We start from the raw sequence: 21,189 nt of genomic DNA, 5'->3' as shown, positions 1-21,189 counted from the left end.
GCATCAAACCAGTCTCTGGACTGAAGACCACAACAAAAACAACAGAAGTTCACATCTTCTCTCTGAGTTTTTGCAGCATTAATTTCAGACGGAGGTTTCCTTGTTGGCAACCATTACTGCCTGGATTAATAAATTGTTTAAATACGGCCGCAATGGCCAGCTTATTCAGAGAAAAACTACGTCGTTATTCACGACGAGCTATTACGGAAGTACTACTACTAAGATTTTCCAGAATTTTAGGTGAACCAGATCGCAGAATGCCGAGTATGTTCCAGCAGTGACGCAGCTAACACTTTTATCTTCTTTCAAAAGTGTTAAATGTTGTCTTTATGTTTAAGCAAAAGCTACATTACATTAGCAACACATATAGAGGACCATATTTTCCGTGTAAATAAGAGTGCTCCTGACCGAAATATTCCTGTTATGTGAATAGGACAACGTCTCACTTAGATCATTGCTAGTCATTCATTAGGAAGTCCTTCTTACTGTGGGACGAACATTATTAATTAGGTATTCTTACAGCAGTGTTGTGATTCTATCGTTCTTATAACTATGTGAACATAAACTGATGGCAATTCGTGTATAAAAACTCGCAACTGCAAATAACGTTAACAATACGACAAATATCATTTCATATTATTACATTAGTAAAACCCTTTTTAGAATTACAACACGCCCCTTCAACTACGCCCGCCATCCACCAATTCACACGGTGTGACACAGTTGCGACACCAGTCAAAGCCAACGAGTAAAATATCACAGCTCGAACAAATACAGCAGTTCCCCACGCCCCTACAAAACAACCGCATGATCGAAAAAACACACATATATTCCGTCAGAATGAACGAACAAAAGATGTAAATACACACAATTGGAACGGAATTTTTTGCTTGACGTATATAGCTCAAACGAAGACAAGGTTACCATACACACCCCCACAAAACAACGACATAATCGAAAAATAGCACAAAAAATTAGTCCATAATAAACCGAGAGAGAATATATTAAAAAACTGCAATCGCACTACAAACGAAAATTAACAAGTCAAAAACTGATAACAAATATATAACTAATAAATACCAAAGAATCGATACCAATCTACTTAATGAAAAAAGACATCCACCACAAGAGTGAGCCACCGGTATCAACAACACGACCCCTATAAAACAATCGATTTTATATACAAAGCGCCTCCATGATGTCACATTCGAAAAAAAGCTAAATGTTTGTAAAAACCAAAATTATAAATTACATCACGACTAGTTTCACTCACGACGTTGGTAAGGTAATACTAGTATCATGTTTTTCAGTTGACCTACACAGGTCAACCAGGATACTGGTCTGAGGCACATTGTTCCTTTCGCTGATGGTAATACGAGCTTGCTGTTCAGTTGACCTATATAAGTCATTTGAGAAATAGGATACCAATGATAGATACGTTGTTCTTTTAGTCGTTGGTAATAGCAATGTTTGATTGGTCGCTTTTATCTTCATGGGTAACATTGGTATCGTCTTCCTCAGTGGAAGAACAGGATATCGGTATTCTGTTTGTCGTATTTTTGGTCCTGCGTAATTGGTTTTCCTGAAATTTTTGTTACTGTATTGTTTTGCGGCTATGTTGGTAGTTTTGTTTTTAGGTTGTGCTCGTCCCGAAACCTTCCAATTCGCTGCCTGCCCTGTTAAATTTTTTGTGGACTTGATAAATCGTTTTTCTTTTTCTTTCTTTACACAAGATTCTTTTACAATTATGGGTTTTCGTGATGTACATGCACTATCTCTGTTCTCTGGGCTACATTCCTTAGTTTCTGAACACTCGTTTGTGCTTTTAAATGTTTGTCACTTAGCGTCTGTGACTTATCTGTTATGTCATTGGTCAAAGCCGGCGAATTGTATCCCAGTCTTCAGTATTCCCCAATCTGAGCTATGCACTTATGTTCCTGGCTAGCCTCACCCTCAATAAACTTGCCACATTACAAAACAATCAAATATTTGTAAGGAACAGAACAATAATTACAATCACTAATCGTTTCACATGTAATAATTTAAGTTATGCTCGTAAGTTCGTGCCTAACCCTACCCTCGGAAATTGTGTCAAAGACAGAAAGACACAGCCAAATATTTGTGAGGAAAAAAAAATTAATCTCTACTAGTTTCTCTATCAACAATTTAAGCTCTCACTTAACACAAAACCACACCTTCATAAATCACGACATATTTGGAATAAACAGCATAGTTCACAAACAAGATAACCACAGATAAGATTTAATAACAGGCAGCTTACATTATTCGCAAAGTAGACTCATGACGTCACACAGGACAAAAGAATGCAAAAAACGCACAAGTGAAATAGCATCTTTCACTTTACCTATATAGTTCAAACAAAGACAGCGATACCAGACACACTCCACTAAACAATGACATAATCGAAAAATAACGCACACAAATTCCTCCATAATAACTGATTCGAAGAAAACCGCATTGTTTGGAAACTAAATCAATATTACTGATGAACCATTTTTAGGTGAACTTGTGTCTTTGATACCATCCGTCGACTTTGAGCAATCATGGAGTACTGTCGTGGTGGGTGACGTCATTCATCAGTCAGAAATTAAGCATTATGTTTTGTTAGTCGTAACGGTGATGACAATTTACAAAAACTTGGAATTATTTATGGATATATTTTCCTTTAAATATAAAATTGTTGGGTCAAGTGTACGGTCTGATTCTTCCAATCTAGGAGAATTTGTGTTCTTTTAAATTTGACATTCTTTCTTCGTTGCTTCCACAACAGTGGTTCCGACCTGTTTGCCTCGGGCATGGATGTGTGTGATGTCCTTAGGTTAGTTAGGTTTAACTAGTTCTAAGTTCTAGGGGACTAATGACCTCAGCAGTTGAGTCCCATAGTGCTCAGAGCCATTTGAACCATTTTTCCGACCTGTTTTGTGTACCATGGGGAACCAGTACCATCACTTAATAACTTATTTGGTGTATACAGGGTGTTACAAAAAGGTACGGCCAAACTTTCAGGAAACATTCCTCACACGCAAATAAAGAAAAGATGTTATGTGGACATGTGTCAGGAAACGCTTAATTTCCATGTTAGAGCTCATTTTAGTTTGTTCTTCCACCTACGCTCAATGGAGCACGTTATCATGATTTCATATGGGATACTCTACCTGTGCTGCTAGAACATGTGCCTTTACAAGTACGACACAACATGTGGTTCATGCACGATGGAGCGCGTGCACATTTCAGTCGAAGTGTTTGTACGCTTCTCAACAACAGATTCGGTGACCGATGGATTGGTAGAGGCGGACCAATTCCATGGCCTCCACGCTCTCCTGACCTCAACCCTCTTGACTTTCATTTATGGGGGCATTTGAAAGCTCTTGTCTACACAACCCCGGTACCAAATGTAGAGACTCTTCGTGCTCGTATTGTGGACGGCTGTGATACATTACGCCATTCTCCAGGGCTGCATCAGCGCATCAGGGATTCCATGCGACGGACGGTGGATGTATGTATCCTCGCTAACGGAGGACATTTTGAACATGTCCTGTAACAAAGTGTTTGAAGTCACGCTGGTACGTTCTGTTGTTGTGTGTTTCCATTCCATGATTAATGTGATTTGAAGAGAAGTAATAAAATGAGCTCTAACATGGAAAGTAAGCGTTTCCGGACACATGTCCACATAACATATTTTCTTTCTTTGTGTGTGAGGAATGTTTCCTGAAAGTTTGGCCATACCTTTTTGTAACACCCTGTATCTGTTAAAGGCCGTCGATACATTTTCTGGTCTTTGGTTACATAGTTTGAGAGGAATTGGAGACTATCTCTTAGGAAGGCTCAAGCGAATTTTTATCTGCTTTTTTAAACAGATATATTTTGTTTTTATTTTTGGTTGATTTGGATGTTACGGTATTCAGTCTTGCTACAACGTTCATGTGGTCTCGAATTCCTGTTACCGTTATAATGCTTCCTATTTGCTCAGAATTATTCGTTGCAAAGATGTCAAGTCTGTTTTCGCAACAATTTACACTTCGAGAGGGCCCCTGAATTAATTGTTCAAAATAATTTCCGGAGAAAGCATTCAGTAGAATTTCGGACTATATTTTATACGTACAACCCCTGTGAACTTGTATTTTCGCAAACATATTGAGGGTAGATTGAAGTCACCATCATTAGTGGGGCATCTGCTTGGAATGAGATTCAACTTTTCTTTTAACTGTTCAGCAACTGTATCATCTGAGGCTGGGCGGTCGGTAAAAAGAAGAATTTGTTATACTTGTTTTGCTGAAGCAAGAGGAGGCTTTTTTATTTACAAAACAAATACTTCTGTGCTTGCTACGGAGGATGGCCACGCAAACATACTCGGCATCAACTATTAATTTACTACGTTTATGAAGGACACCCTGTACCCATATCAACTTGCAAGAACTATCTGTATCAATTTTACTGCAAGGCAAGCTTGTTTTAACAACAATAAACGCTCCATCACTAACTGCGTTTAATCTATCCTTTTTGAACACCGACAGGCCCCTTGAAAAAATTTCGGCTGAAGTTGTCTTCTGCTTTAAGCAGCTTTCAATACCTATAACGATTTGAGCTTCAGCGTTTTCTATTAGCGCTTCTTTCTGAACACAGATACAACAATTTACAGTTACAGCACCTGTTGTTGCTAAGTCTACCCCCGCCCTCAATTTGCCTTGCACCCTTTCAGACTGATATCCTTTCTATAATTCCTGATACCCTCGAAGCTAAAAAACCGTCCCGTCCATTCCACACTGCCCCTGTTACCTGTGTAGCCGCTGTCTGAGTGTAATGGACTCTGACGTATTTAGTGGAACCCAAAAACCCACCACAGTATGGCTCAAATAGAGGGATTTGCTGTTTACACTATCGCGAAACCATCAGAGCCTCTGATTTAGATCCTCCAGTTGGTGCTGTACCAAAGGTCCTCAGTCTATCCTATCGAATATGCTACAGATTGATATTTCTGTCTTCATCTCGCAAGTAAGACGGGCAGTCTTTACCAATTGATTTAGCCGCCCGAAACCAGAGAGAATCTCTTCCGATCCAAAGCGACACATATCATTAGTTCCGACATGGGCCACCACCTTCACCCTGTGCTCTTCAAGGCGTCTGGTAGCAGCCTTTCCACATGTGGAACGGCTCCTGCCTGTTTGCACGCATAGTGCACACTGAACTTCCCCTTCTTGGCAGCCATTACTCTAAGGGGCCCCGTTACGCGCCTAAGATTGGAGCTCACAACTACTCGCAATCCCGCGCTCTGTGACTGTCCATATCTTGCAGGCTGAGAGGCACCTCTGAAACAGGGCAAGCGATCGCATCTGGCTCAGGATCTTTTATGAGCCACACACAGCGCCTGAAACCTTCGATCGCATTTTCGGCCTTATGTCTGTATGGCCTTTTTTTGTCCTTATTCTCTCAGGGACTGTTTCCTGTAGTTCGTGTCCATTTTGCAATATCACAATTTTATAAGCAACATATGGTATCTTTTAGAACTTATATAACTGATTAAATGTAAAAAGCAAATAAATAAATAATTTATTCTGTGTGACTGTGATACTGCAAGACAGAGGTAACTGTATATACAGTGTTTTAACCGTGGTTGGAGCTTGCGAAGAACTCAATATCAATTCAACATGTCAACATTGTACTTACGTGCCAGTCAGCAGCTCATGCATGAGGATACCCAACGACCAGTAGTCCACAGATCGGTCGTGGCCTTTATTCAGTATTATTTCAGGCGCTACGTATTCCGGCGTTCCACAAAAAGTCCAGGTCTTCGCGCTGTACCCGAGCCTCTTCGAGAAACCGAAATCCACCTACAACACAAAAATGAAGTTAATAATGGGCGAACTCTGCTCATTTTTATTTTATTTCATCCTTTTATTCAAATTGTTCCTGAAGCATGATTGTGTGATACTAACAGTTTTACAAGTAAATTAGAATTTACGCTGAGGAAACGGAAGTCATGGGATACCTTCTAATATCTCGTCGCACCGCCTTTCTCCCGGCCTAGCGCAGCGTCTCGACTTGATGTGGGCTCAAGAAGTCGTTGGAACTCTCCTGCAGAAATACTGAGCCATGCTGCCTCGACAGCCGTCCATAATCGCGAAAGTGTTGTCGGTACAGGATTTTGTACACTGAGTTCTCGATTATGTCCCAAAAATGTTCGATGGGAGGCCGGCCGGAGTGGCCGAGCGGTTCTAGGCGCTTCAGTCTGGAACCGCGCGACCGCTACGGTCGCAGGTTCGAATCCTGCCTCGGGCATGGACGTGTGTGTCGTCCTTAGGTTAGTTAGGTTTAAGTAGTTCTAAGTTCTAGGGGACTGATGACCTCAGAAGTTAAGTCCCATAGTGCTCAGAGCCATTTGAACCATGTTCGATGGGATTCATGTCGGGCGATCTGTGTGGCCAAAACATTTGCAAATTGTCAAGAATGTTCTTAAAATCAATCATCACCAGTTATGGTCCGCTGACATGGCTCATTGTTATCCATAAATATACTATCGTTGTTTAGGAACGTGAAGTTCATGAATGACTGTAGACAGTCTCCAACTAGCCGAAGTTAAACATATCCGGTCAACGATCGGTTCTTTTGGACGAGACGAGCCAGTCGATTCCATGTAAACGCAGTTCATACCATTATGACGCCACCCCACTTCGTGACATCTGCACCACACTCAAACCCTACTATCAGCTGTTAACAACTGAAATCGGGACTCATCTGACCAGCCACGGTTTTCCAGTCATTCTGTTACTGCGTTGTCCGTGGTGAGACGTAATGCCCGAAATGCGGTATTCACAGCACACACTTGACATTGTGGATCGCGGTATTTTGAGTTCCCTATCGATTTCCGAAATGGTATGTCCCATGCGTCTAGCTCCAACCACAATTCCGCGTTCAAAGTCTGTTAATTCCCATCGTAAGGCCATAAACACGTCGGGAATCTTTCACATCAATCACCTGAGTACAAATGACAGTTCCACCCACGCACTGCTCATTTATGCCTTGTGTACGCGATGCTGCCGCCATCGGTAAATGCGCTGTTCCATGTTTTTTGTCACTACAGTGAATGACAGGTGTCAATAAAAGTAAAACAAAAGTCATGAGCTGTTGTCGAATTAAATCACACGATAATGGGAAATTAGGTTATGAAACGAGGAGCTAAAAGTAATATTTGAACAGCAAAATAATTAAGCCCGGCAAAAGAAAAAAATGTAAAATTCAAACTGGCAACAGCAAGAAAATCTCTTCAGACATTTAGAAATATGTTAACATCGAATATAAATATCTTGATAGCATTTGCCTGTAGTGTGACCTAATTAGGAACTGAAACGTGGGCCAAAAACAACATATACAAGAAGGGAAATGAAGCTTTGGAAATACGACGCTGTAGAAGAATGCTGAAGATTGAATGTGTTGATCGCGTAACTACTGCATAGCATTCCTGAGAGAACAGGACGCAACTTGAGTAAAAGAAGGGATAATTTGATGGGACATAGCTCGAGGCATGTAGGAATAGTTACGTTGGAAATATAAGTGGGAGACGGACATAAATTGTAGAGTGAGACTGAGGTTTGGATACAGCAGACAGTTTCAAACGGATATGGGTTGCAATAGGTACGCGCAACGCTGATGACAGCATACACTCTTTAGTATCAGTAGTCGGAAGTCAGTAAGTAACTAAGCAGAAGCGAACTTACAAGTTTGACGTAACCCTGAGTGTCTAGCAGGAGGTTCTCGGGCTTGAGGTCCCGGTATATGATGCCTCGGGCGTGCAGGTACTCAAACGCTTCGACGACGCAGGCTGTGACGAAACGAGTCGTATGATCGTCGAAGCAGCCTCTGTCCCTGAGAATGGTCCACACCTCGCCTCCCAAGCAAGCCTCCAGCAGCATGTACACGTACTTGGAGTCCCGGAACGTCCGGTACAACCTGGAAAACAAAAATACGCGTAAGACCGATAGCTGCTGCACTGGATGAAGCCCAGTTCTGTGTCCCATCGATTTCGACGAGCTGTGGTGTAGATACTGGACGGAATTTAGGTCACATAGCTTTCAGTTTCTAAAAAAATGGATGTCAAATGTTATAGCGCAGAATCTGTTTGCGATTGGGTGAATACAAAGAAATTCTGATTGTGACTATCACGCAAGCAACCCAAAAATTTCCGATAAAACGAAATGTTAGTGAGTGAGGAGGGTAGCGTTGCCAACTAGAGCGGTGACTTATTGTTCAAATTAAAATCAACTTTCTTGTGCATCGGTACGACTCGCCCTTTATAAAAGGACATTTTCTCATCTACAAATTAATGAAAGCAGTAGCGAAATTTATTTGCTGTTATATTAAATCTTAAGAACTTCATAATGATTAATAGCTGGCATCGGCTGCAAAGAACTTGTTTTCGATATTTTGTACGCCAGGCTGGTACCGGTTCATACGCGCATCTTCAGCGACATACTGCAGACGACAAGTCAGAATATTAAAACATTAGGTTGGTGGGTAAGTTCGCAGCTTTTTTGCTTTGATTGTTGGTATTCCTGTTGTTGTGGCTTTATTTATCGACTGCCATTTATAATTTGCGGCTCACTGTTGCTATTTGAGTTTACATATTGCCATTTTGTCATTCGGAGATAGTGAGTGGAGCTGTGGACGCTAGAAAACGCAGTGCCAAGTGGAAAAGTCGGAACATTTCAAACATGTTCTTCTGTTTGAGTTTAATAGAGAGGAGACAGCAGCGGAGGCAGCTGGAAACATATGCACCGTATATGGGGATAATGCCATAGGACACAACAAGAAATGGTTTTCTTATTTTAAAGAAGATCTTTTGACATTAATGATTCTCCAAGTTCAGGAAGACATTCGGGGTTTGACGATCGTTTAAACGCTTTAAACTACAATGATTCACGGCAGTGTACTGAGAACTAGCAAATGTTATGAACTATGATCATTCCACCATCCTGCGGCATTTGCATGGAGTGGGGAAGGTTCAAAAATCGGCTGTATGGGTACCGCATGCTCTAGGCCAAAATCCTAAAAATCATCAATGACCATATGTGCATCTCTGTTTGCTCGTCATCAATTGACTCGTGAACAACATCGACCGTTCTTTCCCGTATCGTTACTGGTGACGAGAAATGGTATCGTATGCTAACATAAAGAAAAGAAAGGAATGTTTGAGCCCAAACGAAACAGCGACTCTCCGTAAGACGACCTGTGCACATCCATAAAAGATAATGTGGTGTATCTGGTGGAACAGCGACGATGTAGAGGTCTACAAATTACTTCACCGGGGGTGTAACCGTCACTGCTGACATTTGTTGCCAACAACTGAGATGCCTTGAAGACGCATTCCAAGAACAACGACCAGGAAGACTGCGTGAAGTGTGCTACTGCACGATAACGCCCTCCAGTATCCTGATAGACTGACGAAAGACGCTATACAGGAGTTGGGTTGGAAAGTCATTCCGCACCTACCTTGGTCACCTGATCTCGCGTCCTCATATTGTCGCCTTTTCCACTCTGTCGAACAACCCTTAAGGAACTTCCTTTCCGGATGAAAATGTGTTCCGAACTTGGCTCTACTAGTTCTTTGCCTCAAAGACACGTGACTTCTATAGTCGGGGAACGGAAAGTTACACCAGCTTTGACAGATTGTTGTAAATGGTGACAGAGAATGTATATTATGTGTCTCTGTTGTGTTTATTGTTGTGTTTATTAAATGTACGAAAAAACGCTACGAACTTGTGCACCAACCCAACATAAATAGTTGATTTCATAAGTAACAGCTTTGAAAAATATCTTGCTAAGGAAGAGACTAAATTTTGTCATCAACAAAGAGAAAAAAATTCCTGCGTACGTGATTACGAACTTTAACAACAAGTTTGATCTTCGTTCACATAATGTTTCCTGTTTCTTTTGTCAAAACAATCCTTTTCTTAGGGAATTTGAACATGTAGAAGTTAGGGGAAGTGAAGATGTAAAAGCGAAAAGAGGAGAGGGAGCAGCAGAGAGCGAGCGAATGAGGGAGCGAGAGAGAGAAAGAGAGAGCGTACCAATAATTGCATAAAACTTTTAGGTGTTCTTTCTTCTAATTTAGTTTACAGTAAAACACATAAATTTAGCGGCAGCTTTCATTCTCCTACCAAGGAATACAATCATCTGCAACAGTTGACGTTCGAACGTACACGCGCAGAAGTTGCCTCTAGTCTAGTCTCATGCCAAGCCATATACCACTTGGCCACTGCCGTGGTTGACAGCGACGTCCTTACATAAGTATATTTGCAAAGAAACAAATAATTCGTTAATTACTGGGAATTACTGATTGATATATATAAAATTTCCCTACTTTTCGAGTGTTCTAACCATTCCTGCTGGTCCGAAACGGATTCTGCGTCATAGATTTGAACTCGATTTATTTGTAAGCGTAAGCTTAGTGACCTCAACTCTTTCACAGAGATTACTTGAGTAGTCTGCTGAAGCTTGACGAAATCGGTTGGCTGCTGGTCTGACCTCTCCTTATGAACTCTCGTAGTTACATTTTACTGACGTCCTGATTCAGTACGGATACCTGCAGATGAAGGGGCTTCGGCAGCTCATCATGATGTTCTTCTCGCTGTAAATGTGCTCCTGCTGCTGCGTGTCGACGATGTGCTGCTTCTTGAGACACTTCAGCGCGAACGTGAGGCTCCTGTCGTACATGTACTGCACCAGCTCGACGCGCCCGAATCCCCCGACACCAAGAGTGGCGATCACGTCCAGGTCGTCCAGCCGGATGTAGTCGTACTCTGGAAAACACACGTCTCTACATTACAATACCATAAGCCAACTGTAGCAACAAAGGAAACACTGACTAGAATATCGTATGATTTTGTCAGCTACTGTTTTGAAATCACTGAGAAATGGCGGAAAAACATGTTCACGTTTTAGAAATATCGAAATTCTCTAAATATCGTACATTTAAAGACGTCCAAGTTGGAAAGTATACTTTGAGAAGATTTACGGTTTCTCGGAAGACGTTAAGCCAAATCGTAATTAGAATACAGTGCAAGAAGTTGACGGACGAGCTAAAGCTCTTAGGGCGCACTCTTCAGTCGCAACCTCCCTGCAATCTGACAACCTACTATTACCATACCTCTCTGGCAAGGTAAACAAAATATCAACGATTCTTCCAGCTACCGCCCAATCCGCTTGCTCTCCCACGCGATGAAAATTCTTGAGCAGGTTTACAGCACTCTCCTTGGGAAGCATCATCTAAATTCTCGCATATCAGTATATTTTTGTCAAGAGTGCAAATGCAGTTTATGTAGCCAGCCTCTTTAAGGAAAACGCCGATAAAAGAATCTGACATTACATCTGGAATTTAAGGACCTCGAGAAAGCCTTCATCAGGGCCCCTCTTGAACTCCTCAGGAAAACGCGTCGCGACCATAATATTCTAGAGACATACGTGCGATGTATCAAGCCTTTCTTTTGTAACGTTATGAATGCTGTTCACTATTAGCCGAAATGTCACCCCATTTTCCAATCATTGTTAGTGAGCACCAAGTATTTGCGCTCTTACCCCTCCTATTCACCCTGTTTGTGGACATAGTGGTCGTGGATACTCAGACACCCTGTTCGTGGATGACGTTATAAAATCCGCGTTGTAAGGTGGATGAAGACGACCAGACCAGTGGAGTTTTGTGAGCTCCTCTGGGTACGCGGACTTGCGTTACGCCTTACGTTGTCATGGTGAAGAAGAAGTTCGTTTGCATTTTGGTGTTGACGAACACGCTGAAGTCGTCTCTTCTGATTCCTGAGGGCAACACAATGCACTTCAGAGTAGGTCGTTGCACCACGAGGGAGGACATTGAACAGAATAACCCGTTCAGAGCCCCAGAAGACTGTCGCCATGACTTATACTGTTCGACGGTGCGGCATTGGAGAAGTGCAGTGCCGGCCCCCTTTCGATTGCCGTTTATTTTCCGATTCGAAGTGATGAACCCATGTTTCGTCGCCTGTGATGTTCAACAGTAAATTGTCACGGTCAGTCTCGTAACGCGCAACCGATTCCGCACAGGTTGCTCTTTATGATCTTGTGTTATGCGGGGAGGAACGCAGCGGGCACACAACTGTGAGTACCCCAGCTGGTGTACGAGTGTGTCAGCAAATAGAGACGTCCAGTTATGCAGCGGGGTGTTTGACTGTGACCCGTCAATCACCTCGAATGAGAGTGTCTGCACGTTCCAACATAGGAGCTGTCACATTTGTATGCGACCGACCGGGGCGAGGGAGATAGGACAGGTTTGCGCGTCCTTGTTACGATGATAACAGACGTGTCGCCCAAATCCTCGCCGTGCCGTGGTTAACTGCCAGTTACACACGCCATTTTGAAGCCTACATATAGAGCCGCCACCGTGAAACTGTAGGAGCTGAAGCCGGAATATTCCACGATGTCACGCAACAAATTCCGCTTTTTGTCAAATGAAATTGGCGGAGGAAAAAAAAAAGTATTGGCTTACCTATTGAACAAACCCTCTCAAAACGTATCACCCATAAAAGTACACAGCTTAAGTACCTAAACTTCCTAATAATTTCGTCTGGTTTGACGAACACAGATGCTCCAGTTATGCAGGGGGGTGTTTGGCTGAAATGGCGTCAAGCTACTGGATAGTTGTTTGAGGACGAAGTACAGAACTATCTTTAGACGAAAGTTTGTAGATCCTTCGTTCGCCGTGTTAACCTGTACAGCTCAGAACGTTCAGCAACAACAACAAAATACGAACACGTGCTTTCACGGAAAGAAGACAGAAATGATGCCCTCGTTCATCGATGTCACCAGGCTGGACCACACGAAAAGCGAACCAGTAAGGGAATGGGTGGGAGTGAGAGCAACCACGTCCTACGTGGTTTACGTCTACATCTACATCTACAGCTACATCCACAGTCCGCAGGCCACGTTACGGTGTGTCGTAAAGCGGTCATTTTGTGCCAGTGCCAATTCCCTCTTTTCCAGTTCCCGTTGCGAATGGTGCGTGTGACGAACGGTCGAATCTCTGTAATCTTATCTTCATAGTCTTTTAGCGAAATATACGGAGGGAGAAACAACATTTGCATTGACTCTTCTTCGATGGAACTCTTTAAGAATTCTAACAGTGAACCACACGGTGATGCACAAAACCTCCCTCGTAGCGTCTGCCACTGAGGTTTGGCAAGCACCTGTGTGCCGCTTTCGCGCCTACTAAAGCAACTTGTTATGAAACACACTGTTCTTCTTTGGATCTTCCATATTCCTCTATCAGTCGTATCGGCTCTGGGTCCCCGATTCAAGAGCAGTACTCTAATATCGGTCGAACAAGGATTTGCCAGTTACTTCTTTCGTGGACGTGCCACACTTCCTGAAGATTCTTAAAACTATCACCTGACTTCCCTACAATGAGGCCTATGTCATCGTTCCACATTAAATCACTGCATACGCAAACTTCCATATACACTATGTGATGAAAAGGTATCCGGACACCCCCCAAAGCCGGCCGGGGTGGCCGAGCGGTTCTAGTCGCTACAGTCTGGAACCGCACGACCGCTATGGTCGCAGGTTCGAATCCTGCCTCGAGCATGGATGTGTGTGATGTCCTTAGGTTAGTTAGGTTTAAGTAGTTCTAAGTTCTAGGGGACTGATGACCTCAGAAGTTAAGTCCCATAGTGCTCAGAGCCATTTGAGCCATTTTTTTGACACCCCCAAAACATACGTTTTTCATGTTAGGTGCATTTCGCTGCCACCTACTGCCAGATACTCCATATCAGCGACCTCAGTAGTCATTAGACATCGTAAGAGAGCAGAATGGGGCGCTCGGCGGAACTCACGGACTTTGAACGTGGTCAGGTGATTGGGTGTCACTTGCGTCATACGTCTGTACGTGAGATTTTGACACTCCTAAACATCGCTAGGTACACTGTTCCCGATGTGATAGTGAAGTGGAAACGTGAAGGGACGCGTACAGCACAAAAGCGTACAGACCGACCTCGTCTTTTGACTGACAGAGACCGCCGACATTTGAAGATTCAAAATGGTTCAAATGGCTCTGAGCACTATGGGACTCAACTGCTGTGGTCATAAGTCCCCTAGAACTTAGAACTACTTAAACTTAACTAACCTAAGGACATCACATACATCCATGCCCGAGGCAGGATTCGAACCTGCGACCGTAGCGGTCGTGCGGTTCCAGACTGTAGCGCCTTTAACCGCTCGGCCACTCCGGCCGGCGACATTTGAAGAGGGTCGTAATGTGTAACAGGCAGACATCTATCCGGACCATCACACAGGAATTCTAACCTGCATCAGGATCCACTGCAAGTACTATGACAGTTAGGCGGGAGGTGAGAAAACTTGGATCTCATGGTCGACAGGCTGCTCATATGCCACACATCACGCCGGTAAATGCCATATGACGCCTTGGACCATTGGACAGTGGAAAAACGATGTGTGGAGTGACGAATCAAGGTACACAGTGTGTCGATCCAATGGCAGGGTGTGGGTGTGGTGAAAGGCTGCTGAACGTCATCTGCTAGCGTGTGTAGTGGCAACAGTAAAATTCGGAGGCGATGGAGATATGGTGTGGTCATGTTTTTCATGGAAGGGGCTTGCACCTGTTCTCGTTTTTCGTGGCGCTATCACAGCACAGGCCTACATTGATGTTTTAAGCAACTTCTTCCTTCCCACTGCTGAAGAGCAATTCGGGGATGCCGACTGCATCTTTCAACACGATCGAGCACCTGTTCATAATGCACGACCTGTGGCGGAGTGGTTACACGACAATAACATCCCTGTAATGGACTGGGCTGCAGAGAGTCCTGACCTGAATCCTATAGAATACCTTTGGGAGGTTTTGGAACGCCGACTTCGTGCCACGCCTCACCGACCGACATCGATACCTCTCCTCAGTGCAGTGCTCCGTGAAGAATGAGCTTCCATTCCCCAAGAAACCTTCCAGTACCCGATCGAACACATGCCTGCGAGAGTGGAAGCTGTCATAAAGGCTAAGAGAGGGCATGAAGGAGTGTCATGGTGCCCTGCACGAGCTCCACTGGATCCACAGATGCGCAAGTGAATGTTCCCCAGGGCATAATGTAGCCATCGCCAGCCTGTTCCCGCCCCGCAGTCCAGGTGGCAGGGAGCTGTTTCCCTGGAAGACGACCGATTCGCGCCCTCTCACCGGCGTGATGAAGAAGGTATCGGAATTCATCAGAACATGCAACCCTCTGCCACTGCGCCAACGTTCAGTGCCAACGTTCACGTGTGCATTTCAGTCGTAGTTGCCAATGTCGTGGTGTTAACATTGGCTCATGCATGGGTCGTTGGCTGCGGAGGCCCATCGTTAGGAGTGTTTGGTGCACTGTGTGTTCAGACACACTTGTACTCTGCCGATCATTAAAGTCTGATGTTAGTTCCGCCAGTTCCTCGCCTGTCCTGGTTTAAATAGAAAAGTTGTCCAGCCTACGATGTCCGACGTTTATAATGAGGGGTGATCGCGCAACCCCACGACACATGGGCGTGATTTCACCTTGGTTTCGCCACGTGTTGAAGGCACTCACTCACCACAGCACTCCTCGAACATCCGACCAGTCCCGCAGTTTCCGAAATGCTCGTGCCGAGCCTCCGAGCCATCACAGTCTGCCCTCGGTCAAACTCAGATGATCGCGCACCTTCCCATTCTACACACGGACAGCACGCTCACTGATAGTACATGTACCATGATTGCTTCCGACTAGCAGTCGTTCCTTGCCAAGTGATGCTGCTATCGCCTGGACGGGCTTACACCGATAGCAAATCGGCGGTCCTTATGTTCTGGCTGATCAGGGTATATTGCAATTCCTGCAAAAATGATATAGGAACTAATTTCTGGAACACTTCCGTAGACTAGTACATAACCTCAAACTCAGGGGCATATTTTAAAAGGACGGTACAATTTATGCGCCCACTCATGCAACTTAGGAAACAAGATTATTAAATTGTAGGCTGCTTAGAGATGTTCAGAGAATGAAGTGTAGTATATTTTACTCAGAATTAGCGTTATTAAAATCAGATACCACCACTACAGTTGAGGATGGCAAGATTCAAACAATTTTGTACCTTTGTTAACTGTAACAAATGAAATCTCAAAAGGTGTGCAGTTTAGGCAACGCTCTCCTACAGCTTCAAATCCAAGGATCCGACCAACAGAGATTTGTGATAGTAAGGGAACCAAGGAAGCGGTCTTCACAACAATGCAGGACACATGCTAGGGAAGAATAAGATTCTTTCACTTCAGTTTAATCGCGATCAACGAGCATGAAATGGTTCAAATGGCTCTGAGCACTATGGGACTTAACTTCTGTGGTCATCAGTCCCCTAGAACTTAGAACTACTTAAACCTAACTAACCTAAGGACATCACACACATCCATGCCCGAGGCAGGATTCGAACCTGCGACCGTAGCGGTCACGCGGTTCCAGACTGAAGCGCCTTTAACCGCACGGCCACACCGGCCGGCACGAGCATGAAGAGAGGTGGCTTGTTCTGCTAAGTAATTTTACTTAGGGAAACTTTTTCTACATCTAGATCATCTACATCTACATTTATATTCCGCAAGCCACCCTACGGTGTATGGCGGAGGGCACTTTACGTGCCGCTGCATTACCTCCCTTTCATGTTATCGCGTATGGTTCGCGGGAAGAGCGACTGCCGGAAAGCCTCTGTGTGGGCTCAAATCTCTCTAATTTAACATTAATGATCTCCTCGGGAGTTATAAGTAGCAATATATTCGATACCTCATCCAGAAACGCACCCTCTCGAGACCTGGACAGCAAGCTACACCGCGATGCAGAGTGCCTCTCTTGCAGAGTCTGCCACTTGAGTTTGCTAAACATCTCCGTAACGCTATCACGCTTACCAAATAACCCTGTGACGAAACGCGCCGCTCTTCTTTGGATCTTCTCTATCTCCTCTGTCAAGCCGACCTGGTACAGATCCCACACTGATGAGCAATACTTAAGTATAGGCCGAACGAGCGTTTTGTAAGACACCTTCTTTGTTGATGGACTACATTTTCTAAGGACTCTCCCAATGAACCTCAACCTGGCACCCGTCTTACCAACAATTAATTTTGTATGATCATTCCACTTTAAATCGTTCCGTAGGCATACTCCCAGACATTTTACAGAAGTAACTGCTACCAGTGTTTGTTCCGCTATCATATAATCATAAAATAAAGGATCCTTCTTTCTATGTGTTCGCAATACATTACATTTGTCTATGTTAAGGGTCAGTTGCCACTCCCTGCACCAAGTGCCTATCCGCTGCAGATCTTCCTGCATTTCGCTGCAATTTTCTAATGCTGCAACTTCTCTGTATACTACAGCATCATCCGCGAAAAGCAGCGAGGCTCACGTACTGCTCCACAAATGCCAACAGTGAAAGCAACGGAGATTGTAGTTGAGCGGTCGAGCCCTTGCAAACACACTCACCCGCCTCGACGTCGGCGTAGAGACTGAAGGAGCTGGAGGGCCTGGAGAGGCCGCGCGTCTCGTCGCCGTAGTCCTTCTCGTGCAGCTCGCTGAGGTCTCCGATGAGCTGGATGAAGGAGTCCCTGTCGAGCGTGAGGCACTCGACGCCGGGCGGCAGCGCGATCACGCTGGCCGTGCGGCAGTCCTCCTTGAGCAGCGCCTGCTCGCCGAAGTAGTCGCCGCGCTCCAGCGTGCGGATCTCCTCGTCCTCGCGCCGGCCCGCCAGCCGCTGCGTCACCTTCACGCAGCCGCCGCTGATGATGAAGAACGTGTCCCCGCTCGCGCCTTGCCGTATGATGTGCGCGCCGGCCGGGTAGAACTCCTGACGAGTCGATCGTAACAAAAAAATTCGTCACAATTAAAAACGCTGTGGTGTGTAATGTAGCAGATTTTAGTCTGAGGTAAGGCATAACTAATGACTAAGCAGTCGAACGGAATGGACAGTGTCTTGAAAGGAGGGTATAAGATGAACACCAACAAAAGCAAAACGAGGGTAATGGAATGTAGTCGAATTAAGTCGGCTGATGCTGAGGGAATTAGATTAGGAAATGAGACACTTAAAGTAGTAAAGGAGTTTTGCTATTTGGGGAGCAAAATAACTGATGATGGTCGAAGTAGAGAGGATATAAAATGTAGACTGGCAATGGCAAGGAAGGCGTTTCCGAAGAAGAGAAGTTTGTTAACATCCAGTATTGATTTAAGTGTCAGGAAGTCGTTTCTGAAAGTATTTGTATGGAGTGTAGCCATGTATGGAAGTGAAACATGGAAGATAAATAGTTTAGACAAGAAGAGAATAGAAGCTTTCGAATTGTGGTGCTACAGAAGAATGCTGAAGATTAGATGGGTAGATCACATAACTAATGAGGAGGTACTGAATAGAATTGGGGAGAAGAGGAGTTTGTGGCACAACTAGACTAGAAGAATGGATCAATTGGTAGGACATGTTCTGAGGCATCAAGGGATCACCAATTTAGTGTTGGAGGGCAGCGTGGAGGGTAAAAATCGTAGAGGGAGACCAAGAGATGAATACACTAAGCAGATTCAGAAGGATGTAGGTTGCAGTAAGTACTGGGAGATGAAGAAGCTTGCACAGGATAGAGTAGCATGGAGATCTGCATCAAACCAGTCTCAGGACTGAAGACCACAACAACAACAAGCTGTGGTGGTGCACTATACGAGTAAAAACAGACTGCATGGCAATCGCCCATTACAACTCTAAAAGCATGCACAAACTATCTAGGTGGGGTTTAAAATTTTAGAAAGCGTTCTATAAATGGAGCGTAAACAGCGATGTTAAAATTCAGCAAAGCACTCTCGATCGCAACAGAAGAGTATTTAAATTGGCAACAGATTTCAGTTTACAATTTAGACATCTTCAGGGTGTAATTACCATCATGGTGGCTGGTAGCAGTGGACAGAGCAATAGCCGTAAGAGTACAGCCGTCAACTACTTGGTCCTGAAGATGTTCTAAATTATAGACCGAAACCATGTGTCAACATAAATAAACTTCTGTTGAGTTCGAGGCTGTTTTATTGAATTTTTAAAATCCAGGTAGTTAATGTAGGGCAGCTTTTGACGTCATTAGCCTTTCGACTCTTGGATGTTTAAAATGACTCTAAGCACGATGGGAGTTAATATGTCATGTCATCAGTCCACTAGACTTAGAACTACACTACTAGCCATTAAAATTGCTACACCAACAAGAAATGCAGATGATAAGCGGGTATTCAATGGACAGATATATTATTCTAGAGCTGACATGTGATTACATTTTCACGCAATTTAGGTGCATAGATCCTGGGAAATCAGTACCCAGAACAACCACCTCTGGCCGTAATAACGGCCTTGATACGCCTGGGCATTGAGTCAAACAGAGCTTGGACGGCGTGTAGAGGTACAGCTGCCCATGCAGCTTCATCACGATACTACAGTTCATCAACAGTAGTGACTGGCGTATTGTGACGAGCCAGTTGCTCAGCCACCATTGACCAGACGTTTTCAGTTGGTGAGAGACCTGGAGAATGTGCTGGCCAGGGCAGCAGTCGAACATTTTCTGTATCCAGAAAGGCCCGTTCAGGACCTGCAACATGCGGTCGTGAATTATCCTGCTGAAATGTAGGGTTTCGCAGGGATCGAATGAAGGGTAGAGCCACGGGTCGTAACACATCTGAAATGTAACGTCCACTGTTCAAAGTGCCGTCAATGCGAACAAGAGGTGACCGAGACGTGTAACCAATGGCATCCCGTACCATCACGCCAGGTGATACGCCAGTATGGCGATGACGAATACACGCTTCCAATGTGCGTTCACCGCGATGTCGCCAAACACGGATGCGACCATCATGAAGTTGTAAACAGAACCTGGATGGATCTGAAAAAATAACGTTTTGCCATTCGTGCACCCAGCTTCGTCGTTGAGTACACCTTCGCAGGCGCTCCTGCCTGTGATGCAGCGTCAAGGGTAACCGCAGCCATGATCTAAAAAACGTCGCCGAACTGTTCGTGCAGATGATTGTTGTCTTGCAAACGTCCCCATCTGTTGACTCAGGGATCGAGACGTGGCTGCACGATCCGTTACAGCCATGCGTATAAGATGCATGTCATCTCGACTGCTAGTGATACGAGGCCGCTGGGATCCAGCACGGCGTTCAATAGTACCCTCCTGAACCCATCGATTCCATATTCTGCTAACAGTCATTGGATCTCGACCAACGCGAGCGGCAATGTCGCGATACGATAAACCGCAATTGTGTTAGGCTACTATCCGACCTTTATCAAAGTCGGAAACGTGATGGTACGCATTTCTCCTCCTTACACGAGGCATCACAACAACGTTTCACCTGGCAACGCCGGTCAACTGCTGTTTGTGTATGAGAAATCGGTTGGAAAGTTTCCTTATGTCAGCACGATGTAGGTGTCGCCACCGGCGCCAACCTTGTGTGAATGCTCTGAAAAGCTAATCATTTCCATATCACAGCATTTTCTTCCTGTCGGTTAATTTTCGCGTCTGTAGCACGTCATCTTCGTGGTGTAGCAATGTTAATGGCCAGTAGTGTACTTAAAGCTAACTCACCTAAGGACATCACACACATCCTCGTCCGAGGCAGGATTCGAACCTGCGACCGAAGCAGCAGGGCGGTTCCGGACTGAAACGTCTAGAACCACTCGGCCACAGCGGCTGGCACTCTTGGATGCTGTCCGACATCTTTTGCGATATTATGATAATTTTTTCATTACTACATAACTACACTATCTGATAATAACTATCCGGACACTTCTAAGTAAAGCGGAATTAACGACTAGACGTTAAGAGAGGAGTACTCGCCAGTACAAAAGGAGGAAAAAGGAATTGTGCTGCCAGTAGAGAAGCTCTGACAGCAGAATGGGTCGGTTATTGAGTTCATTGTCTTCGAACGTGACTAGTCACTGGATATCACCAGAGTGACAAAACCATCACAGAAACTTCAACTCTCTCAAAGTTGCACAAGTCGACTGTTGGTGATGTGAAGGTGTAGTGCAGAAGTGAAGGAACAGCCAACAATGACGTACGGAGCAGGCTGTGTTACGGAATGGGGGTGTTTTTCTGGATTGGGGTGTTATCCCCTTATTGCGCTTAAGAAAGCGCATAACACGAAAAGT

The 21,189-nt window shown here is 44.5% G+C and overlaps 1 protein-coding gene across 2 annotated transcripts in view; it reads right to left on the bottom strand.

The window, feature by feature from the left end:
* Window positions 1–21,189, bottom strand: part of LOC124798975 (cGMP-dependent protein kinase, isozyme 1) — a 586,392-nt gene that overhangs the window by 50,057 nt on the left and 515,146 nt on the right. For both annotated transcript variants that reach the window (XM_047262520.1, XM_047262512.1), the window contains exons 6-9: window positions 17,511–17,871; window positions 10,598–10,814; window positions 7,734–7,965; window positions 5,686–5,849 (exon numbers count right to left, since the gene is read on the bottom strand). In XM_047262520.1, coding sequence (XP_047118476.1) covers window positions 5,686–5,849; window positions 7,734–7,965; window positions 10,598–10,814; window positions 17,511–17,871 — 974 coding nt within the window. The remainder of the gene's footprint in view (window positions 1–5,685; window positions 5,850–7,733; window positions 7,966–10,597; window positions 10,815–17,510; window positions 17,872–21,189) is intronic.

This window comes from Schistocerca piceifrons, chromosome 1 (genome assembly GCF_021461385.2).
Source record: "Schistocerca piceifrons isolate TAMUIC-IGC-003096 chromosome 1, iqSchPice1.1, whole genome shotgun sequence".
Taxonomy (NCBI): domain Eukaryota; kingdom Metazoa; phylum Arthropoda; class Insecta; order Orthoptera; family Acrididae; genus Schistocerca; species Schistocerca piceifrons.
Note: the sequence above shows the minus strand (reverse complement) of the source record. Positions and strands in the feature narration are given on the sequence as shown.